The 20,592-nt window shown below is 39.3% G+C and overlaps 1 protein-coding gene across 4 annotated transcripts in view; it reads left to right on the top strand.

Moving 5' to 3' along the window:
* POC1B (POC1 centriolar protein B) overlaps positions 1-20,592 on the top strand; it is an 85,086-nt gene that overhangs the window by 28,320 nt on the left and 36,174 nt on the right. For all 4 annotated transcript variants that reach the window (XR_012510747.1, XM_074375313.1, XM_074375312.1 and 1 more), the window contains 5 exons: positions 13,572-13,679; positions 13,807-13,922; positions 15,065-15,198; positions 17,265-17,333; positions 18,049-18,201. Coding sequence is in view for 3 of the 4 variants with exons in the window: in XM_074375313.1 (XP_074231414.1) it covers positions 13,572-13,679; positions 13,807-13,922; positions 15,065-15,198; positions 17,265-17,333; positions 18,049-18,201 (580 nt within the window). In the remaining variant the exon portion in view is untranslated. The remainder of the gene's footprint in view (positions 1-13,571; positions 13,680-13,806; positions 13,923-15,064; positions 15,199-17,264; positions 17,334-18,048; positions 18,202-20,592) is intronic.

Genomic DNA, 20,592 nt, shown 5'->3' on the forward strand with positions numbered 1-20,592 from the left:
CGGAGACCAGCTGCCCTGGCTGGGGAGGAGGGGCCACACCAACCATGTGCTCTGGTGGTGGAGAGAGAAGACAGTTCTCACAGGAAGGGGGCGGGCACAGAGGTAGTCACTGGGGGGACACTGTGGACCCTGCGGTAACCTGGCTTTGTGCCCACTGTGTGACATAACACGCTGGGTGTCCCCAGCTGGCATGTGTTGGGCGGGGGTATGAGCCCAGCTCTGTCTTGCCTGACAGCTCACCTTTGTTGTGCTCTTACCCTTGTTATGTTCTCAGTGGGACATTATCGCTCAGGAGGGGTTGATTATAATTTGTGCTAATGAGTCTAAGAAGAATAAAAAAAAGATAAACAGAAGGTCATACTTTTAGTCAGTAGTTTTTTCTTCTAAGGGTCTCAGCTACTTTTGACTCCAGCCATCTCAGTATTATTTCTGTACATGCTATGTATCTGTGTGGTTACGAGCACGGACGTGGAACCTAAATATATAGGTTCAGATCCCAGCCCCGCCACTTACTAGCTGTGTGACCTTTGGGGAAGTTACCTAACTTCTCACACCCTAGCTTTCTTACCTGTAAAATTAGCATGTTAGTAGTAACCTGCCACCTAGGTTGTCATGGCCTTTAAATGTGCAAATGTGCATGGAACACCCACTTAATAATCACTAGATAAATCTTAGCCATCATCCTTGTCACCATCATTGGATATCTCATTCTTGTTTAATTTTTAAATACATTATGTAACTTGAGTTGATAATTTTCCCTACCCAAGGAAGTAACATGTGACTGTCCCAAGAGGCTGGTCAAAACATTTGTATTTATATATAAAACGATGTTAATATGAAGAGGAGGCAGAGCTCTATCATCCAGTGGATGGGGCCCAGACAACAGAGGTACAGGTGACCGGGCCGGCTCTGGGAGGAGCCATTTAGCTCCCACCTACTAGGTGCCAACTCTGGATGTGTCCATCAGGGAGCTCAACATAAGCAGAAGCACCGAATGTTGATTTAGCTAATCAAGACAGAGTATGCCATGTGCATTCTGACTAGTAATAATAGCTATTAGTGTCCTATGTCTATTTCCTTTCAAAAATAATTTGAAGTGGTTTATGATAAGTGACATACCGATGTATACGTCAGTCACTGGAGGGAATGGGGAGACAGTGCTATCTAGAGCCATGTCACCTTGGTTAGTGCAAATTTGGCACGAGGAGATATAGCCTGAGTGGCCTGCAGCCAGGGTATTAATGGAATGATGGTGGCTGACATAGTTTCATTTTCTAATAAGAAGAATTTCTATCAAGTTGTTCAGATAAGAGAAAATTTTTCCTGGACTAAATGCTAGGAGATACTTTATTCCTTGCCCTTGTATTGAATTCTTTATGTATAATATAAACGTTAAAAAGAAAAAAGTAACACTAATGTAAGACAGAACTTATGAAAGTTTGAAAAGTCGTCAATAATGTGAAGTTTTGGATTTCAAAACATTCCTTTAATAATCATAGCCCCTGATATGTGCCACATATCTGTGCTGGGTTTTAAGTACGTGGAGATGAAAGACACCCTTAGCCTCAAGGAGCTCTTATAATGTAATGGAAAAATAGATACGAATAATTATGAAGGGATGTGTCCCATGGGAAGATGATACGCACGATGATAAGGAAGTGTGCGGTGGGGCGCTGACCTAGACTTGTGTAAGGAAGAGTCACAGGGACATTCCAAGCCCCAAACTGAGGGGAGGGAAGGAGAAGAGGAGGCAGCAGCTCATTGTCTGATGGGAGCAGGTGGCAAATCGGAACCTTGTGCTCTGTCTACCTGGCATCTATTCCCTATTTTCTGGAAACAGTGCCCAAGTGTTCCTGAGGAGCCAGCCCTCCCCGACGGTCCCTCTACACGTTCCAGAATGCCCCATCTCCAGTCCAGCTGCAGGCTCAGCTCAGGTTTGCCGTCCGGAACCGAGCATCCCCCGTCCTATGAGAGCCAGTGAGTCTTGTTGGAACTACAGGCTCTTGTTGTGGGATTGCTACCTTTAGGCTTATTTAAACCTGTACTGCTTTGTGTACGTGCACAAAGAACTGACCTGAGAAAGATGCTGATTCTTTCAGAGGAGAGGGGAGCTGTAAGGTGAAGGCAGAAGACAGAAACTGCTGTCTAGTTACGTGGTGTGGTTTCTGGATGTAGCCATACCTGGAAGTATTTGCTTGCGTGCGTGTGCGTGTCTGTGTGTGTGTGTATGTGTGTGTGAGAGAGAGAGAGATGAGCCTTAAAAAATTCCCTTTCACTTTTTTTTTTTTTTTAATGCGCTTTCCAAAGGAAATAATGGTGAAGCAGAGTTTGGGAAAGTGGCAGTTATCTTTGCATCCAGTCATGGTCCCTGTTTTATCTCCATCCCCAGCACTGCCTTGGTTTTCAGCTTCATTATCCTTTGTGAAGACTTTGGCAATAAACTAAATGTTTTCCATGACTACAGATTTGTGTTTATTCCCTTTCCCCTACAGCCTGCAAAGAGACCTTTGTGAATGCAGATCTGGTTGTGCAGTTCCTCAGGTGAAAACCACCCAGTGACTCCCTGCCCAGGCATACTTGTCCCGGCATATCTGCTCTGTCTTCTTTTATAACCTCGTCTTTTGTCCCGTTCACCATTCACCTTACTGCAGCTACGCAAGGCTCCCCAAGTGTGCGATGCTCTGTACGTTCTGTGCCTCTCTGTGTGTTCCCTTCACGCCTGGGATGCCCCCACTTCCACCCTCCCTTCGCCATCCTGCTTTGCATCTCTTCCTTCGAGAAATATTTCCGGTTCTCTCAGGCGGAGCCTGCTGTGATTCCCTTCTGCCACCACAGTGCCCTGTTAGTGAGGGCTGTGCCAGCTTAGGCCTCTCTTCCCTTTAGACTTTGAATTACAAGTGTTTCATTCGCTGTGTCTTCCCATGCCAGGGACTGCTGTACTTTCTGTAGGTACCACAGAAAGCAAATGAGACAGAATTCCTCCTCTCATGGAGCTCCCTCTACCAAAGGGAGACAGGCAGTAATCAAATATACCAGTGATAAGTGCTCTGCAGAAAGATACTGTAGGGTAACAGGATGGAGCAACAGGGATGGGAGGTGCTCTTTTACACACAGCGGCCAGGGGAGCCAGCTCTGCTAAGGTGGCGTTGACTGAAGTGAGGGAGCTGGTAAGGTGGGTGTCAGGGGAGAGTGTCCAATTCAGAGTCAGATACAGCGAGAGAGAGACTGCGGAGCGTCAGGTATAGGGTGGGGAAGGCTCAGAGGAATGGTGCAAAAACGTGGGTTGAATGAATTGATGAAGGGTTGACCTCTAATGTGCAGGTGGCTTTGGTGGGAGTTTTCATGGGCTCCTTCAGAAAAGAGTCATTTTTGTGGATTTTTAAATATCAAACTCAGAACTGCTATACACACATGTTATGCATGGGGAATATGTGGCTTCACTACTTTTTTGTTTTCTCTGTTGAGATCGACAGTTTTTCTACTCCACACACCTGGTCTTAATGGAATGCCTTCAACTTGCTGGAACCTTGTGGTTCTGAGGATTTTTTTGATCAGTTGTGTTCTTACTGTTTGGAATGAGTGATTCATGTGGAATTCTGCAGAGGCCTCTGGAGGAATGTTCTTTGATAAATAATTTGGTTAAATTTAATGAATAAGGATTTCATCTTTTTGGCAACTTCCCACATACGCGCTTGACCACATGAGTTCTTTGTCACTCATTTGTTACCATCTTTTTTCTTGGCTCATCTTACTGCAGCTGGAGACCAAGAGAGCTGAGAGGGCTTAGTTGACCACTCAGGCCCAGGCTATCGGTGTTTGTGCAGCTTCCTGAGAACTTCACTTTGATGAGGTCATCCTAGCCTAGGACTTTCTTCCAAAGGTCTGAAGGATTAGAAGTCCTGCCTTCGCTCTTTACCCAGAGGTGAGAAGGCTCAGGGGGAATGGAGTCAGGCTTCACAAGTGTTAGAGAGTCTGAAATGTGAGCCAGATCCCAGTTTACTCATTTACAGTGATGACGCTAACTTTCAGAGGGACTGGAACATTTGCCTGCCTCAGTCAGAGCCTTCTTCCTCTGCCGACAAAGTCAGAACCAGGGCTCAGTGGGCTCTGGAACTAAGGCAAGAAAGTTTGTTCAAAAAATCTTGGTGGATAGTTTTCTCAGGTTAGGATAGCGCAATGGGCCCACCTCCTCCACATTACATTCCTGCCAAGGAAACTGCATGATCGGTTCTGCTGGTCAGGTACTGTCTCCTCTGGGCTGGCTGGAGACATGCCGATTGCTCTTGCCTCTGGCGGTTGCTGGGCACCTTCTCTCTGTTGACATGGTGTCTTTCAGGTGGTGCAGTGTAATTGGCTAGTTTCACTAGCATGTGATCTGAGAATATGACGTAACTCCTCTGGGCCTTAGTCTGCTACCCTATAAAATGGGTACTAAGGGGTACCTTCCTCATAGAGTCATTCTGGAAATTAAACAAGTTCATAAATGTAAATAATGTCAGCTATTAACTGGAACTCACGTTCCAGTTTTTTCTCCTAGGGATTATACTGGAGTCACCTTTAGGCTGTGTTCCAAAGTCATTCACACAACTGCACATAATGCTTGAGGTTGCTGCTCCAGGTAACTACTCTCAACCTTTGGATGCATTTTATGTACCTAACTATAGACGGTAACTTTGTTTTAAAGTCCTTGGGTCTGAAAATCTTTGCCTTTTAATTGAAGTGCTTAGACCACTTGAATTTATGTAACTAGTCCTATGGTTAGGATTAAGTCTACAATCTCACTCTTTGTTTTCTATTTGTTTCATTTGTTTATTTCTTTTTACTACTTTTGGATCAATTGAGTGTTTCTTAGTATCCTATTTTCTCCTCTATTGGCTTTTTAGCTTTTCTCTTTGTCTTGTATTTTTGTTTCGTGGGAACCTCTAGAGGTTACAGTATGCATTCTTAACATATCACAGTCTATTCCTGAATTAATTTCATGCCATTCTATATACAATATTAGAACTTATAAAAATTCTAATGTTAAAATTTACAAAAATATATCTCCATTTACCCACCTCTTGACAGTTTTACTTCTGCATAGGATATGCACCCACATACATAAAGGAACCATTTTCTTCTAAAGAAAATAAGAAGCAAAAAGGCTTTTATATTTACGGCCATATTTACCTTTTCCAGCACTCTTTATTCCTTTGTGTAGATCCAGGTTTCCATCTCATGTCATTTCCCTTCACCCTAAAAAACTTCATTTACTATTTCTAATATTACAGGGCTCCTGGTAATGAGTTCTCTCAGCTTTTTGTTTATCCTTTTTAGAGGATATTTTTGCTGAGATGTAGAATTTTATTTCAGTGGCTAATTCTTCTTTCAGCACTTTAAAGACATCATTCCTGGTTTGTGTTTTTTATATGAAAGCAGCATATTCCCCTGTATGTAATGTGTGTTTTCTTTCTCTCCTGCTCTAGGATTTTTGTTTTTAGTGATTAATCTTTTGTTTTCAGTTATTTGACCATGATGAACCTAGACAGGGCTTTGTATATTTTTCTTGTGGTTCACTGGACTGTGTGGATCTATGGACTGATATTTTCATCATGTTTGGAAAAATTTTGTGTTTTCTTCATATATTATTTCTCTACCCTAATTTTTTTCTCATCTCTTTTTGGAACTCCAAGTTCATGTTTGACCACTTGCTATCGTCCCACCATTTATTGAGGCTTTGTTCATTTTCTCAAGCTTTTTTTCCTCTTTGTACTTAAGTTTGCATAGTTTCTACTGGCCTGTCTTCAAGTTCACTGGTGCTTTTTGTCCATGCAGTGTCCAATCCACTGTAAGCTTATCCATTTCTCTGATGAGATTTTCCATTTGCTTGCTCGTTACACCCATCTTTTCCTTAAATCCTTGAACATATTTATAATAACTATTTTAAAGTCTTTGTCTGCCAATTCCAACATTTATGGCAAATCTGGGTCAAAGTTTTTTGCTTCTTTGTATGTTTTTTTAATTTTTTGTTGTATGCTAAGTGTATGAGAGTATGGATCACTCTGTCTTCTAAAACATGTTGAATTTTGTTCTGGCAAACAATTAACTTCTCCTGGCCCAGCTAGATTTTGTTGGATTTAGACTTTTTAGGGTGGATCTAGAGTAGCCTTTATTGTTGAGCTGTATGGTACTAGTGGCCTTTCTGAGGCCTCAGCTGAATGCCTGGAGTGCTCACCCAAATCTGTTCAGAGCTTGAACATCTCTCAGTGCTGTGTAGTCATGGGAATCTCTGTTCAGCTCACAGTCTCCGTTCTCTACCAAGCCTTGTTTCCTTGTGCATAAGCAGGTTTGTATTGACCACTCATTGGGACTCATAGGCAAATTTTGGGGGGTTTCTGCTCTTCAGAGCTCCTCTCTTCTACCCTGCCTTCAAAATTCCAGCCAAGCCCTTTAGCAGATCTGAATTCTGACTCCTGTTTCCTCTGCCTAGTGAGACTACAGCTATTTCTTTGGGCTCTACGTCCTTATGCCATGGTCTGAAAAATGCTCCTATGTAGAAATCGAGGATGGATTTCTCACTTGTTTTTTCTCTCTTAAGATTCATAACCCTGTGCTTTCTCTTTTCCAGTAACTAAAAACAGTTGCTTTGTATATTTTGCTGACTTGTGTGATTGTTTATGCTTGGGGAGTAAGTCTGATAATCATTACTCCCCCCATCTAGAATGGGAAGTTTTGCCTGAGGAATTTACTGGAAATTGACAAGCCAATTTCAAAAGTCATTGTGAATGAGTTAAATGTGCGAGAATAGCCAAGAAAAAAATGATAAGAAAAAATTGGAAGAAACTTGTCCAACCACCTCTCAGAACACAGTATAAGACTATAGGAATTAAAATATGGTGATCATGGTACAGGATTAGGAAAATAGATTGTAGAAAGCCTAGATGCAGACCCCATATATGTTTTCTGATAAAGATGGCATTTCCAATCAGTGGGGAAGTAGATGAATAATTATTTAATATGTAGTTAAGATAATATTAAGTAGCTATTTAGTATGTAGTTAAGATAATTAGACTTCTATTTTGAAAAATATACAGTTGAATCTTTATTGCACACCAAACATTTACAAAAATTGTAGATGAATTAAACAACTAAACATTAAAACTAGTCTAAGTGATACTGCTTTTCCTCCCAATGCATGGACAGTATATTTATGAATGTAGAGGGTCAGTAGAGCAGTGATTTCTCCCTTTAGTATTTGAATTTTAAATGTGCCATGGACTTAAGTCATTAAAATTCTATGTCTGTCTGGGCCCAGTGCTTATTTTGAGTTGTCCCTGGAGCCCAGACTTACTCCATGTGGCACAGAGATAGTGCCCATTACTGTAAGAAGAGGTGAAGAGCTGTGTCCTCTTGTTTGACTAACTATTGTTTGGGATCGTGCATATCGATTCACAGAAATATTTTTAAGGTGTCTCATCTATTGAGATATATTCATGCTTTCAAAATATAAATTAGTATAGTCTTTTTAGAAATTAATTTGTAAAATATTTTAGGAGTCTTTGTTATAGTGATTCCACAATTGGAAATTTACCCTAAATACTCTTTTGTATTCAAAAGAAAAAACTTTGTATTTAAAGATATTGCTTTCATCATAATTTATAATGATGAGAAAATGGAAATCACCAAATTTTCCGAGTAAAGAAAGCTGGTTAAGTAAATTTAAATTACTGTGTAGCCATTGAAAGAGGGATATGTGCAAATAATGAGATGGAAACATGTTTATGTGTGAGGTAAGAGGAGCAAAATTCAGAATTCATGATTATAATAAACATGAACAAAAGATAAAGTACCTCTCTTACACAAAACATTTTGTGACTTTGTTGGGTGATAGCACTGTGGGCTTTTTTTTACTTACTATATTTCCCAGTTTTGTTTTGTTTTAAACAAGCAATTTGTCCTTAATGAGTAATGAAGAAAACATGTGTCATTTGAAATACCTACATATGCAGATGAAAAACAGCATTTTTTTAGTGGCAGAAGAATTTTTCTAAAAGTTAAAATTTTTATAGCTCTGTTTTTTTTTTTTTTAATAGTATATATTGTGAGATGACTTATGTTTCTTTAGGGTGTCCTCAGCCAAAAATAGACGCTAATGAGACAACTTTTCCAACATTACTGGTTTTTTAGCATTAATTTTTAGGGGGAAAATCTGACCTTAATTTTCAATTTTTGCTAGTGTTACAAGTGATCTTTGATCATCTGAATTGCAAAATTTTTTTAAATTTTGCTCAAATACATATAATATAAAATTTACCATTTAACCACTTTCAAATATATAGTTCAATGGAGTTAAATACATTCATGTTGTGCAAAAAGTTGCAAAGGTTTTAAACATTAACTTTTGTTAGCTATAACATTGTTAGTCCCAATTCCCTTAAAAAGTCTTTTTAAATGCCCTGCATATTTACTGAGGACCTCCTCAGTGCCATGGACTGTGTCTGGGGATACAAGACTGAATAAGACAGATACGGTTTCTCTCTTCTTGGAGTTTACATTCTGTTAGGGGAGCAAATAGAATGGTTGTAAGTGAGCTTACTCTAAGACACTTACTGGGGAGCAAACCTTCTGTGGGAGAGGAGTTCAGAAAAGCTTTTCCTGAGGAACTGACCCTGAACAGAGACTTGAAGGAGCAGTAAAGTCCTCTTAGGAATTTTAAACTAGGCCGAGTAGGGAGCAGTGTTTGAAGCACAGGGACCGGCATGTGCGGAAACACTTGGGGCTCGGGAAGGACCTGAGAGAAGAGGGGTGTGGTGCCAGGAATTGTAAGGTAATGGAGTTGAAGAGACAGGACGGCAGATCCTGGAGGACCTGGCAAGCAGGGGTAAGGATGTCAGACTTTTTCCCAAAGGAAATTAAAACTGAAGGGTTTTAATCAGAAAACTTTGATTTAAGATTTAAAGATCACTTCTGTTGCTTGTGGAGAATAGAAGACAGCAGGACCTATTAAGGTTTGAAGAGGCAGGGCCCGATAGTGGATTGGAATGTGGTGAGTGGAGGAGAAAGGAATCAAGCTTGACTCCTAGGTTTCTGGCTTGAGAAACCATTTTCTGAGAAAAGGAACACTGAAGAAGGAGCAGTCTGGAGAGGACGATGATGAGTTCAGATCTGAACAAGTTTAGAGTCAGAGGTGCCTCCAGGATATCCAAGAGGAAACGCTTAGTAGGCAGTTGTACTTATGGGTGGAGATCCCAGGAAAGGAGTCTGGGCACGTAAATGGTAAATGACCCAACAAGTAATTAGCATGTTTTGTGCCATACTTAAATCTTTTTATATCTCTTTTTATCTGTATTTTGTGTCCCAGCAGTTACAGGAATGAATCCTGTTACTACATTCAACAGATGATTTCTTTCTAATGCTGACCAACACTTAAAAAAAAAATAAATGTTTTGCTTATTGCCTTGAACTTCACCTTCAGTATATAAACCCCAAACCCCATCAAAGCAAACTCTGAGACTTCCAATTTTTTGTTTTAATGAGTCTATGAAAGTTTTAGGTCTGAATGCAATCCAAACTCTCTCATTATCCAAATAGAAAGCAGTGGCCAGGGTGGTTCTTAGTTTCACAAGGTTGCATAGCTGGGCAGTTGCAAAGTTGGCCTTAGAATCCAGGACTCGGTACTGACTGAGCAGTCTTACTTTCACTGTTTTTTACTGCTTTCCCCTCTTATTGAATATTTGCTGGCTTCAGAGTACCTCTTACTAACCATATGTTTCTTAAGGGACATCGAACAGTGCCTACTCTGGTCTCAGAGCCCTGAGGGCCAGAAATGTGGGATTTTGTGGGGGTTTTTGGGGGAGAATATTATTCTTTCTGTATTTCCTTCATTCTTTCATTTTTTCCCCACTATGCCTTTTCTATCCCTTACTTGAATTCCTTTTTTCTTTTTTTCCCCTACACAGTTGGAGCCAGTGGGTATGGCTGATATTGGATGCTAAATAGATGTCCATCAGCCCTTGGAATCCAGATTGGTCCTCAGGGACCATATCTAATTCCTAAATGTGGCATGTCTGCCTCCCAAGTTAAACTTCTAGTTCCTTCTCCCGTTTGGAGGGCTGATGGTTTGAGTCATAAGCTCTCATCTCAGAAAGCTTAGCCCTTCCTCCATGCAGCTGCGTGTCTGGTGGGTGTCGGGGTTGTGTGCCTTTGTTGTTGTTGTTTTTCTCCCAGCTTTACTGAGATATAATTGACACATAACCTTATATAAGTGTAAGGTGCACTCTGTGATGATTTGACACATGTATGTATATATTGTTTTTATAGAATATTTGGTCTGATGATAGGGAATATCCAAATGAAATTTTGATTTCCTATGAAAGCACTTTAAAGTTTCTCAGGGATCATGGACCTGTGTGTCTCACTAGTGAATGAAGAACTCAATGACTGTGCATGTGGACCTACAACTTTATATATAGTTTCAGGAACTCCATAGATTCAAAGTTAAAGAACTCCTGTTATGTGACTCTCAAGGACATGTAAACCAGTTTTTCTAGAAAAAAGTTCACGATTTTCCTTTTTTCCTCCAATGAGTACCAATATATTTGAAGGGATTGACTAATAATTCAGTTAACTTCTCCAGTGCCTTACAGACAGTCCATGTCTGCTGATCCATTAGTCACTGTTGTTAATGTCCATCTCGGTGACACACTCTCTGGATGTTTTAAAAAGTGGTTGGGTGGTACTGAGTTAGAGAGTTAGAAACTTATTGGTAATGTCTTGGTAGAAATTTTATATCCTCTTAACAGTCTCAAAATTAATAACCTGGTTAGTTATCGTTTGAGCCCTGACAAAAAGAGGACTGTCCTTTTCTGATAAAAGTCAGGGCAAAGAGAAGCCTGTTTTATTGGTGCTAACCCATTTCTGTGTATCCAATTAAAAATAAAAGGGAGAAGAAGATACAAACCTCCAGCCCCTCCAAAGGCAAAAAAAAAAAAAAAAGCAAAACAAAAAAACACCACACAGAGAGTGTATGCAGGGATTATAATGTGGTGTCCAGAGTGGGTGGCGTGCTTACCTGAGTTCCCCTGGGTTGTGTAGAGCTGGAGGTTGGAACACCCCCTCCTCGGGCACCAGCTTCTTTCGTCCCGGCCAGCTCCTCTCCTCTCCACTTATCCGAAGCTCACATTACTTTCGTTTCTCTAGTGCTGGGGAAATTTCTCCAGGCTATAGCCCCCTGCCCAGGATGAATTTCTGGCTGGTCAGGATACCTTCTTTTCCATATTCACAAGTTGTTTTAAAATCCTATTTCTTCTATGGAGCTTCTCGTGACAAACTGGCACCTTTTTGTTACAAACTGTTTTCTTATTATCTAAAAGTATATTATTTGTGTGCCGTCCCTCCATCCTTCTCCTTATAATGAAAGCCTCATGAGGGCAGGGGTATTATCGATCTCACTCACCACGATATTCCTGTTACCCAGGACGGAGCCCAGTGCCTGGGCTGGCAGGTGCTCAATTAAGTGTTTGAATGAATTAATGAACGGATATTTTCCCCATCAGCCCCTCAAGGTCTCTGATAGGGTATGACATCAGACACACTGGTTTTTATTAAAGGATAGACTGGCGGTTAGCCTGTCAGGCAGAGCCCAGTCACATAGCCTCCTAAGAGCATTTGCCTTGTGGTTTCCCTCCACTTCAGAACTTTCTGTGGTTACACAGAAGCCACACGGAACTTCCTGTGCTCTCATTTGGTTAGTAGAAGAAACCTTTCTTTCTGTCAGAGACTTAAGCAGAGTGGCTGAGAGGTTTGGCTCTAGAGCCAGACTGGCGGGTTCACATCTTCCTGCCTGTGTGACTGGCGGTTACTGATCCTCTCTACTTGCCTTGGTTTAGTCATCTGTAAATGAGGCTGCAATAGCACTTGTTTTGTACGGTTATTTTGAGGAGTAAATGAGTTGCTACAGGTAAAGTGTTAAGAACCATTCTAGGACATAGATGCTCAGTAAATGCAGGCAGGATAATGGTGATGCTGCTGATGGTGGTGGAGGTATTTGGCCAATAACGTCATAGAGTGAGAATATTTGTACTTTGCTTTTAGTCTGATCATTCCATTTTATTACATTGTTTTCACCATTGCTTTCTTAAAATACAAGAATCTGGTCATCTGTTAGAAATATTCTTATTTAAAATGTTCACATTAAGTAATTTTTTAAAAGATAGCTTGTTAAGAAGCACAGTTTGATTCCTTGCACTAGTTGTTTACAATTATTATGCAAAGTTTATTTTCATGGGGGTACTGAATAGGTTGTTTTCCCCAGAGTCTATAGACCAAAATAAGTTTCATTTATTTGGAACATTTCTACAATACTATCTTTCATATTTGAATCTTCTTCACTCCTCACATTTTTTTCTGAAGGGAAAGATTAATAAAATATGTCATCATACAATCAATTTGAACTACCCAGTGTGGAAGATATTTCCTTGGAAGGTTATTTTCTTGAATTTTTAAAGACTAGTTCACATAGAATTTAATTATGCTTCTATATCCCTTTTAAAATATGGTGAATTCATAAATTCTAGATTCAGAGTTTCTGTTAGGAAGAATTATTTTTAGGCCAGCCTTAAGGACAGGGAGGAAGAGGGAGGGAACAGTGAGAGAGAACAAAAAGAAAAACCTTCAGTTATAATCCACACCCTTAGTTGATGGCTTTTACAGTAATCTGGCCAAAGAGGGAAACTACAAGTAAAACTGAAACCTAATCAGTTCTATGACCTAAATCTGTGTTTTTTGGGTTTTATTATTACTAAAATATTAAAATGAAAACACTATTCATAGTTTCCTAATACTCTAAAAAATTTCATTTTCTTTTTGGTCTTCTGCTCTTCTGTCTCTGTTCTAAAATGGCACTTAAGGGAAAAAAAGAACCTTGGAAAGGATCTTAAAAGGAGAGAGAGCATAAAAGCAGTAGACAAGATGTCTGAGAATTTTCTCCTTTGGTTTTTGATGAGGCATGTGGATAAAAGGTGTGTCCATGAAGTTCTGTAGAAGTGAGTTTTCCTATTTTCAGTCGATTGGAGCTGTCTGGCCTCCCCACGAACAGGAAGTTACAGGCTTGGGGAGGTGATTTTTTTGTTGATATCATCTAATTTTAATTCTCAACTCACCAGTCCTTTTCATTGTTTTACAAAAAGCTTCACTGCAGGGTTGGTAGGATGAGTAATAGAGGCTCTCTTGGGTCACATGGATAACAGTGGAAAATGACAAAATAGGAAAAAGAAGTAAAGAGTACTTAAAAAAAAAAACAAGGTACTTGGCTTGGAAGCAGTGCAGACCTAGGGCAGAGGCCATGAAACTAAATTATTTAAACAAAAGAGTGAAAGGTGAAAAGAAACTGGCTTAGTCTACATAGTATGTTTTGATCTTTACAATGGTCTGTCAGTGTCATTTATGTGCTTAATTTTAGTTGGAAAGATTTTGGTAGCAGACTGTAACTTTGCTGCCTGTACAATGACAGTGGCCTGTGGCATTTCATATGCACAGCCTGATTGTGATTGTCAGGGGCCTTCTGCAGAAGTAATTTTTCTTGTGTTTTCCAGGTTTTCACCTGATGGAAGACTAATTGTATCATGCAGTGAAGATAAAACTATTAAAATCTGGGACACCACAAATAAGCAGTGTGTTAATAACTTCTCAGATTTTGTAGGGTAAGTCCAGTTCTCTTTTTGCATTTATATGGTTTTGTTTGCTAAGGAGACATTTAATTATTACAATTCAAATAAAGAGATGAGAGTAAAGAGAAATTACAATATTAAACCATCTTATTCTTCCTAGGTTTGCAAATTTTGTGGCTTTTAACCCTAATGGCACATGCATAGCTTCAGCGGGTTCTGATCATACCGTGAAAATCTGGGATATAAGAGTGAACAAATTACTCCAACATTATCAAGGTAACAGTTCCCATAACAAAATTCAGTTGTTGGGTGGGCTCCTCTGGGAAATTCTTACACCGACGGACTGTTCTTCTTCACGTGGGCTCGGTCCTCTTAGGGAGAGTCATGAGCTGCCTTTGGACTGACTAGAGAACAGTTTGCCCCCATCAGCAGCTTGGTCTGAGGAGCTGGGGTGGGTGCCCAAGTGCAGAGGAAGGTGTGGGGACCTTAAAAATGATGCCAGGGCTGAGATTAAAAAAAAAAAAATTACTGGGAGATTTTCAAACTTTGGTTATCTGCTTTGTATGAGAAGTATGGGAGAGAAATTAACTCAGAAGGATTTTCATGAGCACAAATAGGTGTTATAGCTGGTAGAAAACAGCATTCTACTGTGCCTATGTATTGAAGTTAAAAGAGAATTGAATCGATTTCTTAGAGTATAGTGGATTTGTGTTAAATCCACATTTCTCTTTCTTAATAAATATGGTATTTACCATGTAGCAGTCACTGTGCTAAATCCTCACAACAGCCCTAAGAGGTATTATTATTATTACCTCCATTTTAAAGATAAGGAAATTGAGGCTTAAAGAGGCGAAGTAACTTGCTAAAATAATTGATAGAACTGACATGGGTCTTTCTGTTTACAAAGTACATTTTTACAAAGTACATTGCCAAGCAAACTTTTGATCGCTGTGTTATACTGCCTCCTATTGGAAGGATGGTGTCGAGAAGTGAATTCTCAAGCTGTCAAGACTGCCCTTCTCCAAATCCATCTCCATACTCTTCACCCCTTGTCCCAAGCCACTAATTGGTCATTACATTTAGTTTAAGGCTAGGTTGTATACCTTATGTGAGCTGGTGGTTATCAACTATTGCTTATACTGACAATGTATCTGACAGTTTTTAGTTACGTGGTTAATAAGATCATCTTTCCATGACACTCATTTGTAAAGCTATTCTGACTCGTGAGCTAGAAGCTTAAGCTGTTTGATACCAAACTACTTATTTGTTTTGGGGAGCTATAGGGAATTTTGGTGCTGTGGAGACATTGCCTCTAATTGATTCTTATTTCCAACCTAATACTGATAATAGGGTAAAGGGGCATCTTTAGAATCAAGAATTGTTCTCTTAGCTTTTTGCTTTTATTTTCTACAAATCAGTTCACAGCGGTGGAGTTAATTGTGTGTCATTCCATCCTTCGGGTAACTATCTCATCACTGCTTCTTCAGATGGTACACTTAAGATTCTGGATCTCTTAGAAGGAAGGCTCATATATACACTTCAAGGACATACGGTATGAATACTAAGACTTCTGCTTCTTAAATAATATATATTTTACAGTTTTGATCCATTTTATTATATGGCTTTATTGTTTATCCAAGTGTAGTGTACATTGCTGCTATCACAAAATTTATTTTTTGCTTCCAAGGCTATGTTTTTATTCTCTGAAGGCAATTCTTAGGAATATTATTTATTGTAATTCTTGTTAAAATCAACATGTATCTTTCAGTGGCCATTAAATTAATCCTCCACTGCTGTCTTCATCAGTATGTAGTATAGGTGTGACCGGTTAAATGGTGATGGATACGTTTTCTCCTTACTTCTGATCTTTCCCCTCACATGGAGCCTGTCCCACTAGCTCTGACCCTCTGAGCTTCTCACACCCCGCACTCACTCCTTTTGCTAATCTGTTTGGTGAGTTTAGAAGAAGAAATCTCTTGGGAGCCTGTCCTCTCTGTTTTCCTCTGATACTTCTTGTGGGGAGGCCTGCTGTTGTCCAGTCTTGTCTGTGACTGGATTCTCAAATCTGACTCATTCTGGGATTCAGTTCTAGAAAGCCCATTTGCCCACAGATAAAGCCACATTCTCGCTTTACAAGCCTTCATCAGTACCAAAGGTGATATTCCTTTGTCTCATATTTCACTTGGTTTAGAACCCAGTGGGGAAGTGGGTGCTGTCTATGGAGACTGTTCAATCACATACACACACACACACTCACACTCACACTCACAAAGATAATAATGAAGGAAAACTTTTTCAAGTGTAGAAACTATTCTTCCTTTCTGGGTAAATACTCAAACTTCTCTAAATTTTTTAGAATGCATCCTCTTTTTTTTTCTTTTTTTTATAAGCGGTACTAGGTACTTCCTTTTAACCAAGTTATAAGCTATTTATATCCAGAAATAGAATGGGCTTTGTGGTCTAGGGGAGGTTTTTTCCTGCCTTCATATATCCTGCTGGACTTCCTGCTTGCTTTATTGTTTGTTCCGCAGCTGTGTTAGAGTGAAGCAGAAATAGACACTAACCAGCTCCGACACATGCGTATCCACGGATTTAGGCTGGATAAACAACCAATAAAAGTTGTCAAGGATTTAAATATCCATGGAGGAAGTACAGAGTAATGTAAAAAGATAAATACAATAATATCGGAGGAAAATACTACACATGAAGACGGAATTTTTCACAGTCCGGAGGGGAAGGTGTTTATGAGGCTGTAATAACATGAGTCTACTTGAAAAATAAAAGATGTTCCTCCCCCTCCAAAAAAGTGTTCTCATATAGATAAAGGACATACTGAAAACGAACAGAATACACTAATATTTTTGAGATGAGAAGTCATTACTCTTATCTTGACTGATAAACTGACTGAGAGGTCATGCTGTGACTGTGCCAAGTTGTGGTCTTGTCCGGTTCCACGGCCATGGCTTAGTTTCATGTTCTCCTTACCTCTCACCCAGGTGACTGCAGTAACCTCCTGTCTGGCCTCCAGCCGTTCATTCTTGCTCCAGCTCATCATTCTCACAGTCGTGGTATCAGTGTGCATCGGTCATAGCCCTTCTATCTCTGTCCTGCTCTTAAAACTTTGAGTGGCTCACTGTTGCCCACGTGAAGGGAGAACTCAGTGAAACCTGTTGTGGTCAGGGAATGATGTCTTGTCACACAGCCTCGTTCCCATCACCTGCAGAGTTCTCATTCAGTTTCTGCTCTGATTTGTTGAAGAATCCAAAGCCAGAAAATCTTAACAGATCTTTTGTTTTTTATTCGTTTTTAATTTTTAGGTATTATTTATTTTCTTAATAACTTACACACACAGGCTTTTCTTTAAAAAGAAGAAATGTATGTTTTCTCATTTTTATTAGTATCTCTTTTTCACTTAGTATCATTTAGAGGTGTTTTAATGTAGAGCTGGGTTGTGTTTTTTGCTTCTCTTTGCTGCATTAGTTACTAGCAACTAGGTATTTTCTCACAGACTTATTATATAGATAGTCTGCATAAATTAGGATGAAAAATTAATGCTCCTCTTGGCCGTGAAAACACATTACCAAGTACTTTTTTCTTTTATCTCCCTTTATTTCTTAGGGGCCTGTCTTTACTGTTTCATTTTCAAAAGGTGGAGAGCTGTTTACCTCAGGAGGTGCGGATGCACAGGTTTGTAAATCTCTCAGCAACCTCTTTGATTTGGTCAGAGGAGAGGAATCTGAGACCTCGGCTAAGATTTTTACAACCAGCTAGCTTGTATATGTTACAATGATTATCAGTGAGTTTATATTTTAATTTAATGCCAGGAAGTCTGGTATCTCATAGCTGAAATAGTGCCAGTTCTGATAGTTTTTGGAACTCAAATAGCAGTTATTTTCTTTTGCTCATCTTTACACTTAATTGTACATGAACCTGGAGCCTAATATTGGTGTGGGCCTTTCACTTGAATTTTTGCCTAATCTATTGGCTGTATGTCTCATTTTTCAAATGTTAAGCTTCTTAAGGGTGGTAAATTTAAATTGTTTGTGTAGGAAATCTGCATTTATTTGAAATGATCAAAAGTCATTCAGAGCCAGACTTGTTGAATAAAGTGGATGATAAAGCCTAAAACATGATTTTGGGCATTGGGGGAAAAAAAAAGAGGACTTTAAGGAATAAGGTATTTTCTTAATATGAATTTTATAATGGACGTAAAGGCAATTCAAAATGCTAAATCTCTCCCTACCACCCTTAAAAAAAGTGTTGAGACGTAGTAACATTGTTGGAATATATATATATAGCCTTTCTGAGTATTTTGAGAGACAATTCTATATGTTAATTTTTTAAAAATCACTTCTGCCTGTACATGCAAATCAATAACTGCGAACCTGGTCAATTTTCATAGGTCTTATTATGGAGGACTAACTTTGATGAACTGACTTGTAAAGATATTTTTAAAAGAAACCTCAAAAGATTGCACTTTGATTCACCACCACATCTTCTTGACATCTACCCAAGAACACCACATCCCCATGAGCGAAAAGTTGAAACTGTTGAAGTGAGTACCTTGTGCGTGTTTGTCCTACCATTTCTAAGTGCACACTTGGGAGCTATTGGTCAACTTAGATGCTTGAAATTATACTTAATTATATAAAATCTAGTCCTGCTTTAAGACAGCAGCACTTCAAGAAACAATTACTTTTACTAATAAAATAAAACCATAAATAGGATAGTGTGTAACAGTGCTAAAGCCTGTCTCATATGTGCTTCTTGAAGACTTAGAAATAAAACTTCAAAAATATGTTAATGATAATGGGAAATGAGAAATCAAATCTAAGGCTTCTGGTGACTGTAAAGGCTGGGCGAGCTTCAGATTCTAGACGTGTTGAGGGAGCTCATATGATGGCTGTCATGAGAAAGGGCTGAGGGACAAGAATTTTTATAACAGTTATTGAAATAGGTATGTTGAAGCCCTTTTATAACAACAACAAAAAAATCTCATGGACAGTGAAAAGAAGAGATTTAAGCATTGAACCCAATAATCGGGGCTGTTTTACTGTTTTCCAACATATATTTTCAAATATATTAGTATCTACTTAGCTCGAAATTTTTATTGACAAGTTCCGTTAGGTCCTATAGATTTAAATGTTCTACTCCTTTCAAAGAAAAAATTCATCTTTTCTGGATACTTAGCTGGTCTTAGTCTATTTCTTAGCATTGTGCTTGATTCTTCTTAAATTCTTTTCTCTCAGCAAGAGCTGCTATCAGGAAATCACTATCATCTATTCATCTGAAATCTTCCCCCATCATTGGCAAAGTCTTTCTTTGCTTTTAGAGTAGGTATTTTGAATTCTTAAGACATCATTTCTAAGTGGCAGTTTACAGCCGCCTCCTGCTTGTTATTCATGCTGTGGTTCCAGACCACCTTCTGTGGCCTCTGGGTCCCTCACCCCATGTCAGTTCTTTAATTTTGGTTTGCTTGGTCTTGGTCTTTTCTGTTACCTCAGGCATTTCTGTTAGTCTCAGGGTGTGTGCACGCAAGTACGCAAGTTTAAGCTTTTATAACTTTTAAACCTTTTGGACTGTTTTCTAGATTTTTTTTAACCTAGCCACATTTTGGAGAGTTCTTTCCTTGTTTTTCCATGATGGTGTTTATTTTCAGTTCTTTGCTATAATTTTTATCCTTTCTAACTTCTGATCATCTTTCCATATCCTCTAAAGTGTTTACTGTTGTACTTTACTACTTCTTCGTGCCACTGATTGTATTATTGTTTTTCCCCTTTGATTTCTTTGAAAGAAAGAATGTAATGCAATTTGTTTTTGGTTCGTCACATTTTTCTTTCAGTTTGTACAATTGTAGATGCATTTGTTGATCCTCTGTGAGCGTATGCATCACATAAAATGTATGTGAAATGTATTTTAAATTGACTTGAGTTTCCTTTTCTTGTTTTACCCAAGCTGGCTTTATTGGCTCGTGATGTTTTTTATTCTAGTGTTTCTGTGGCTCAGCTGGGAGTGATCATTGCTGCTGCCCTCTTGCCGGCTCAGCCGCCTCCCTTTCCAGAGTTGAGGGTGGCAGAGCTGCAGGCTGAGCCCGGTCTCCTTACTCCTAACTCAGTGATGCTTCCATGACATCACGCCGCCTCAGTGTTAAGGGCTCAGCCGTCTTCTCTGTGATTTACTCTCAGCCCCAGCCCACTTAAGAGTGTTAGGCTTTCTTTAAAATGTCAACGAGTTGTCTGAGGAGCTCTGCTCTGACAGTGCTGCCAGAAAGCAGTGAAACCAGCTGGGTTGCTGAGTGTGGCTAGGTCAGGATGACCCAGGCCATGTGGAGCCACTCTCCACCCATTTTTCACATATACACTTAAAAAATCTCCTAAAAACTGGCTTTTCATCTTGGAATTACAATTCAGTTACACTGTACAGATTGATGAGCACTGTGACTAAATTAGGTTTGTTGCCTTAAGAAAGTCAGCCTCTGTGTACGGTTTAAATTATCTGTAAGCTCATACATACTTACTGAATGGGGATAGAAGTAAAGTTATAGTAGCAATTGTAGTATCTATCATTTATCTACCTAGAAACATTTTAGAAAATGGCACTTCTGGGAAAACAGATGTCAGAATATATAATTCAGTTTCTAATCCTAGGGGATCAGAGACCAATTCATAAAGAGTTGTGAATCCATTTCTTTCCCTCTTCTTTGTTATGAAAGATGATTAGGGGGAACTAATGCTCTGTCTTCCTAAGCTTAAACAAGTAATTATGATTTGCCACTCTAAATATGGCTTGTAAAAACGAGAGTGTTGAAGAGAATGTCCTTGGAGAGTATGTAGATTATACACACAGACGGTCTTTACAACTCCACTTTCTGTTTTTAGCATAGTTAGCAAAAGGCTTGGTACTTACTGGATGCCCAGTAACAGTATTTATTGAACACTTACTAAAT

Source organism: Camelus bactrianus, chromosome 12 (genome assembly GCF_048773025.1).
Source record: "Camelus bactrianus isolate YW-2024 breed Bactrian camel chromosome 12, ASM4877302v1, whole genome shotgun sequence".
Classification (NCBI taxonomy): domain Eukaryota; kingdom Metazoa; phylum Chordata; class Mammalia; order Artiodactyla; family Camelidae; genus Camelus; species Camelus bactrianus.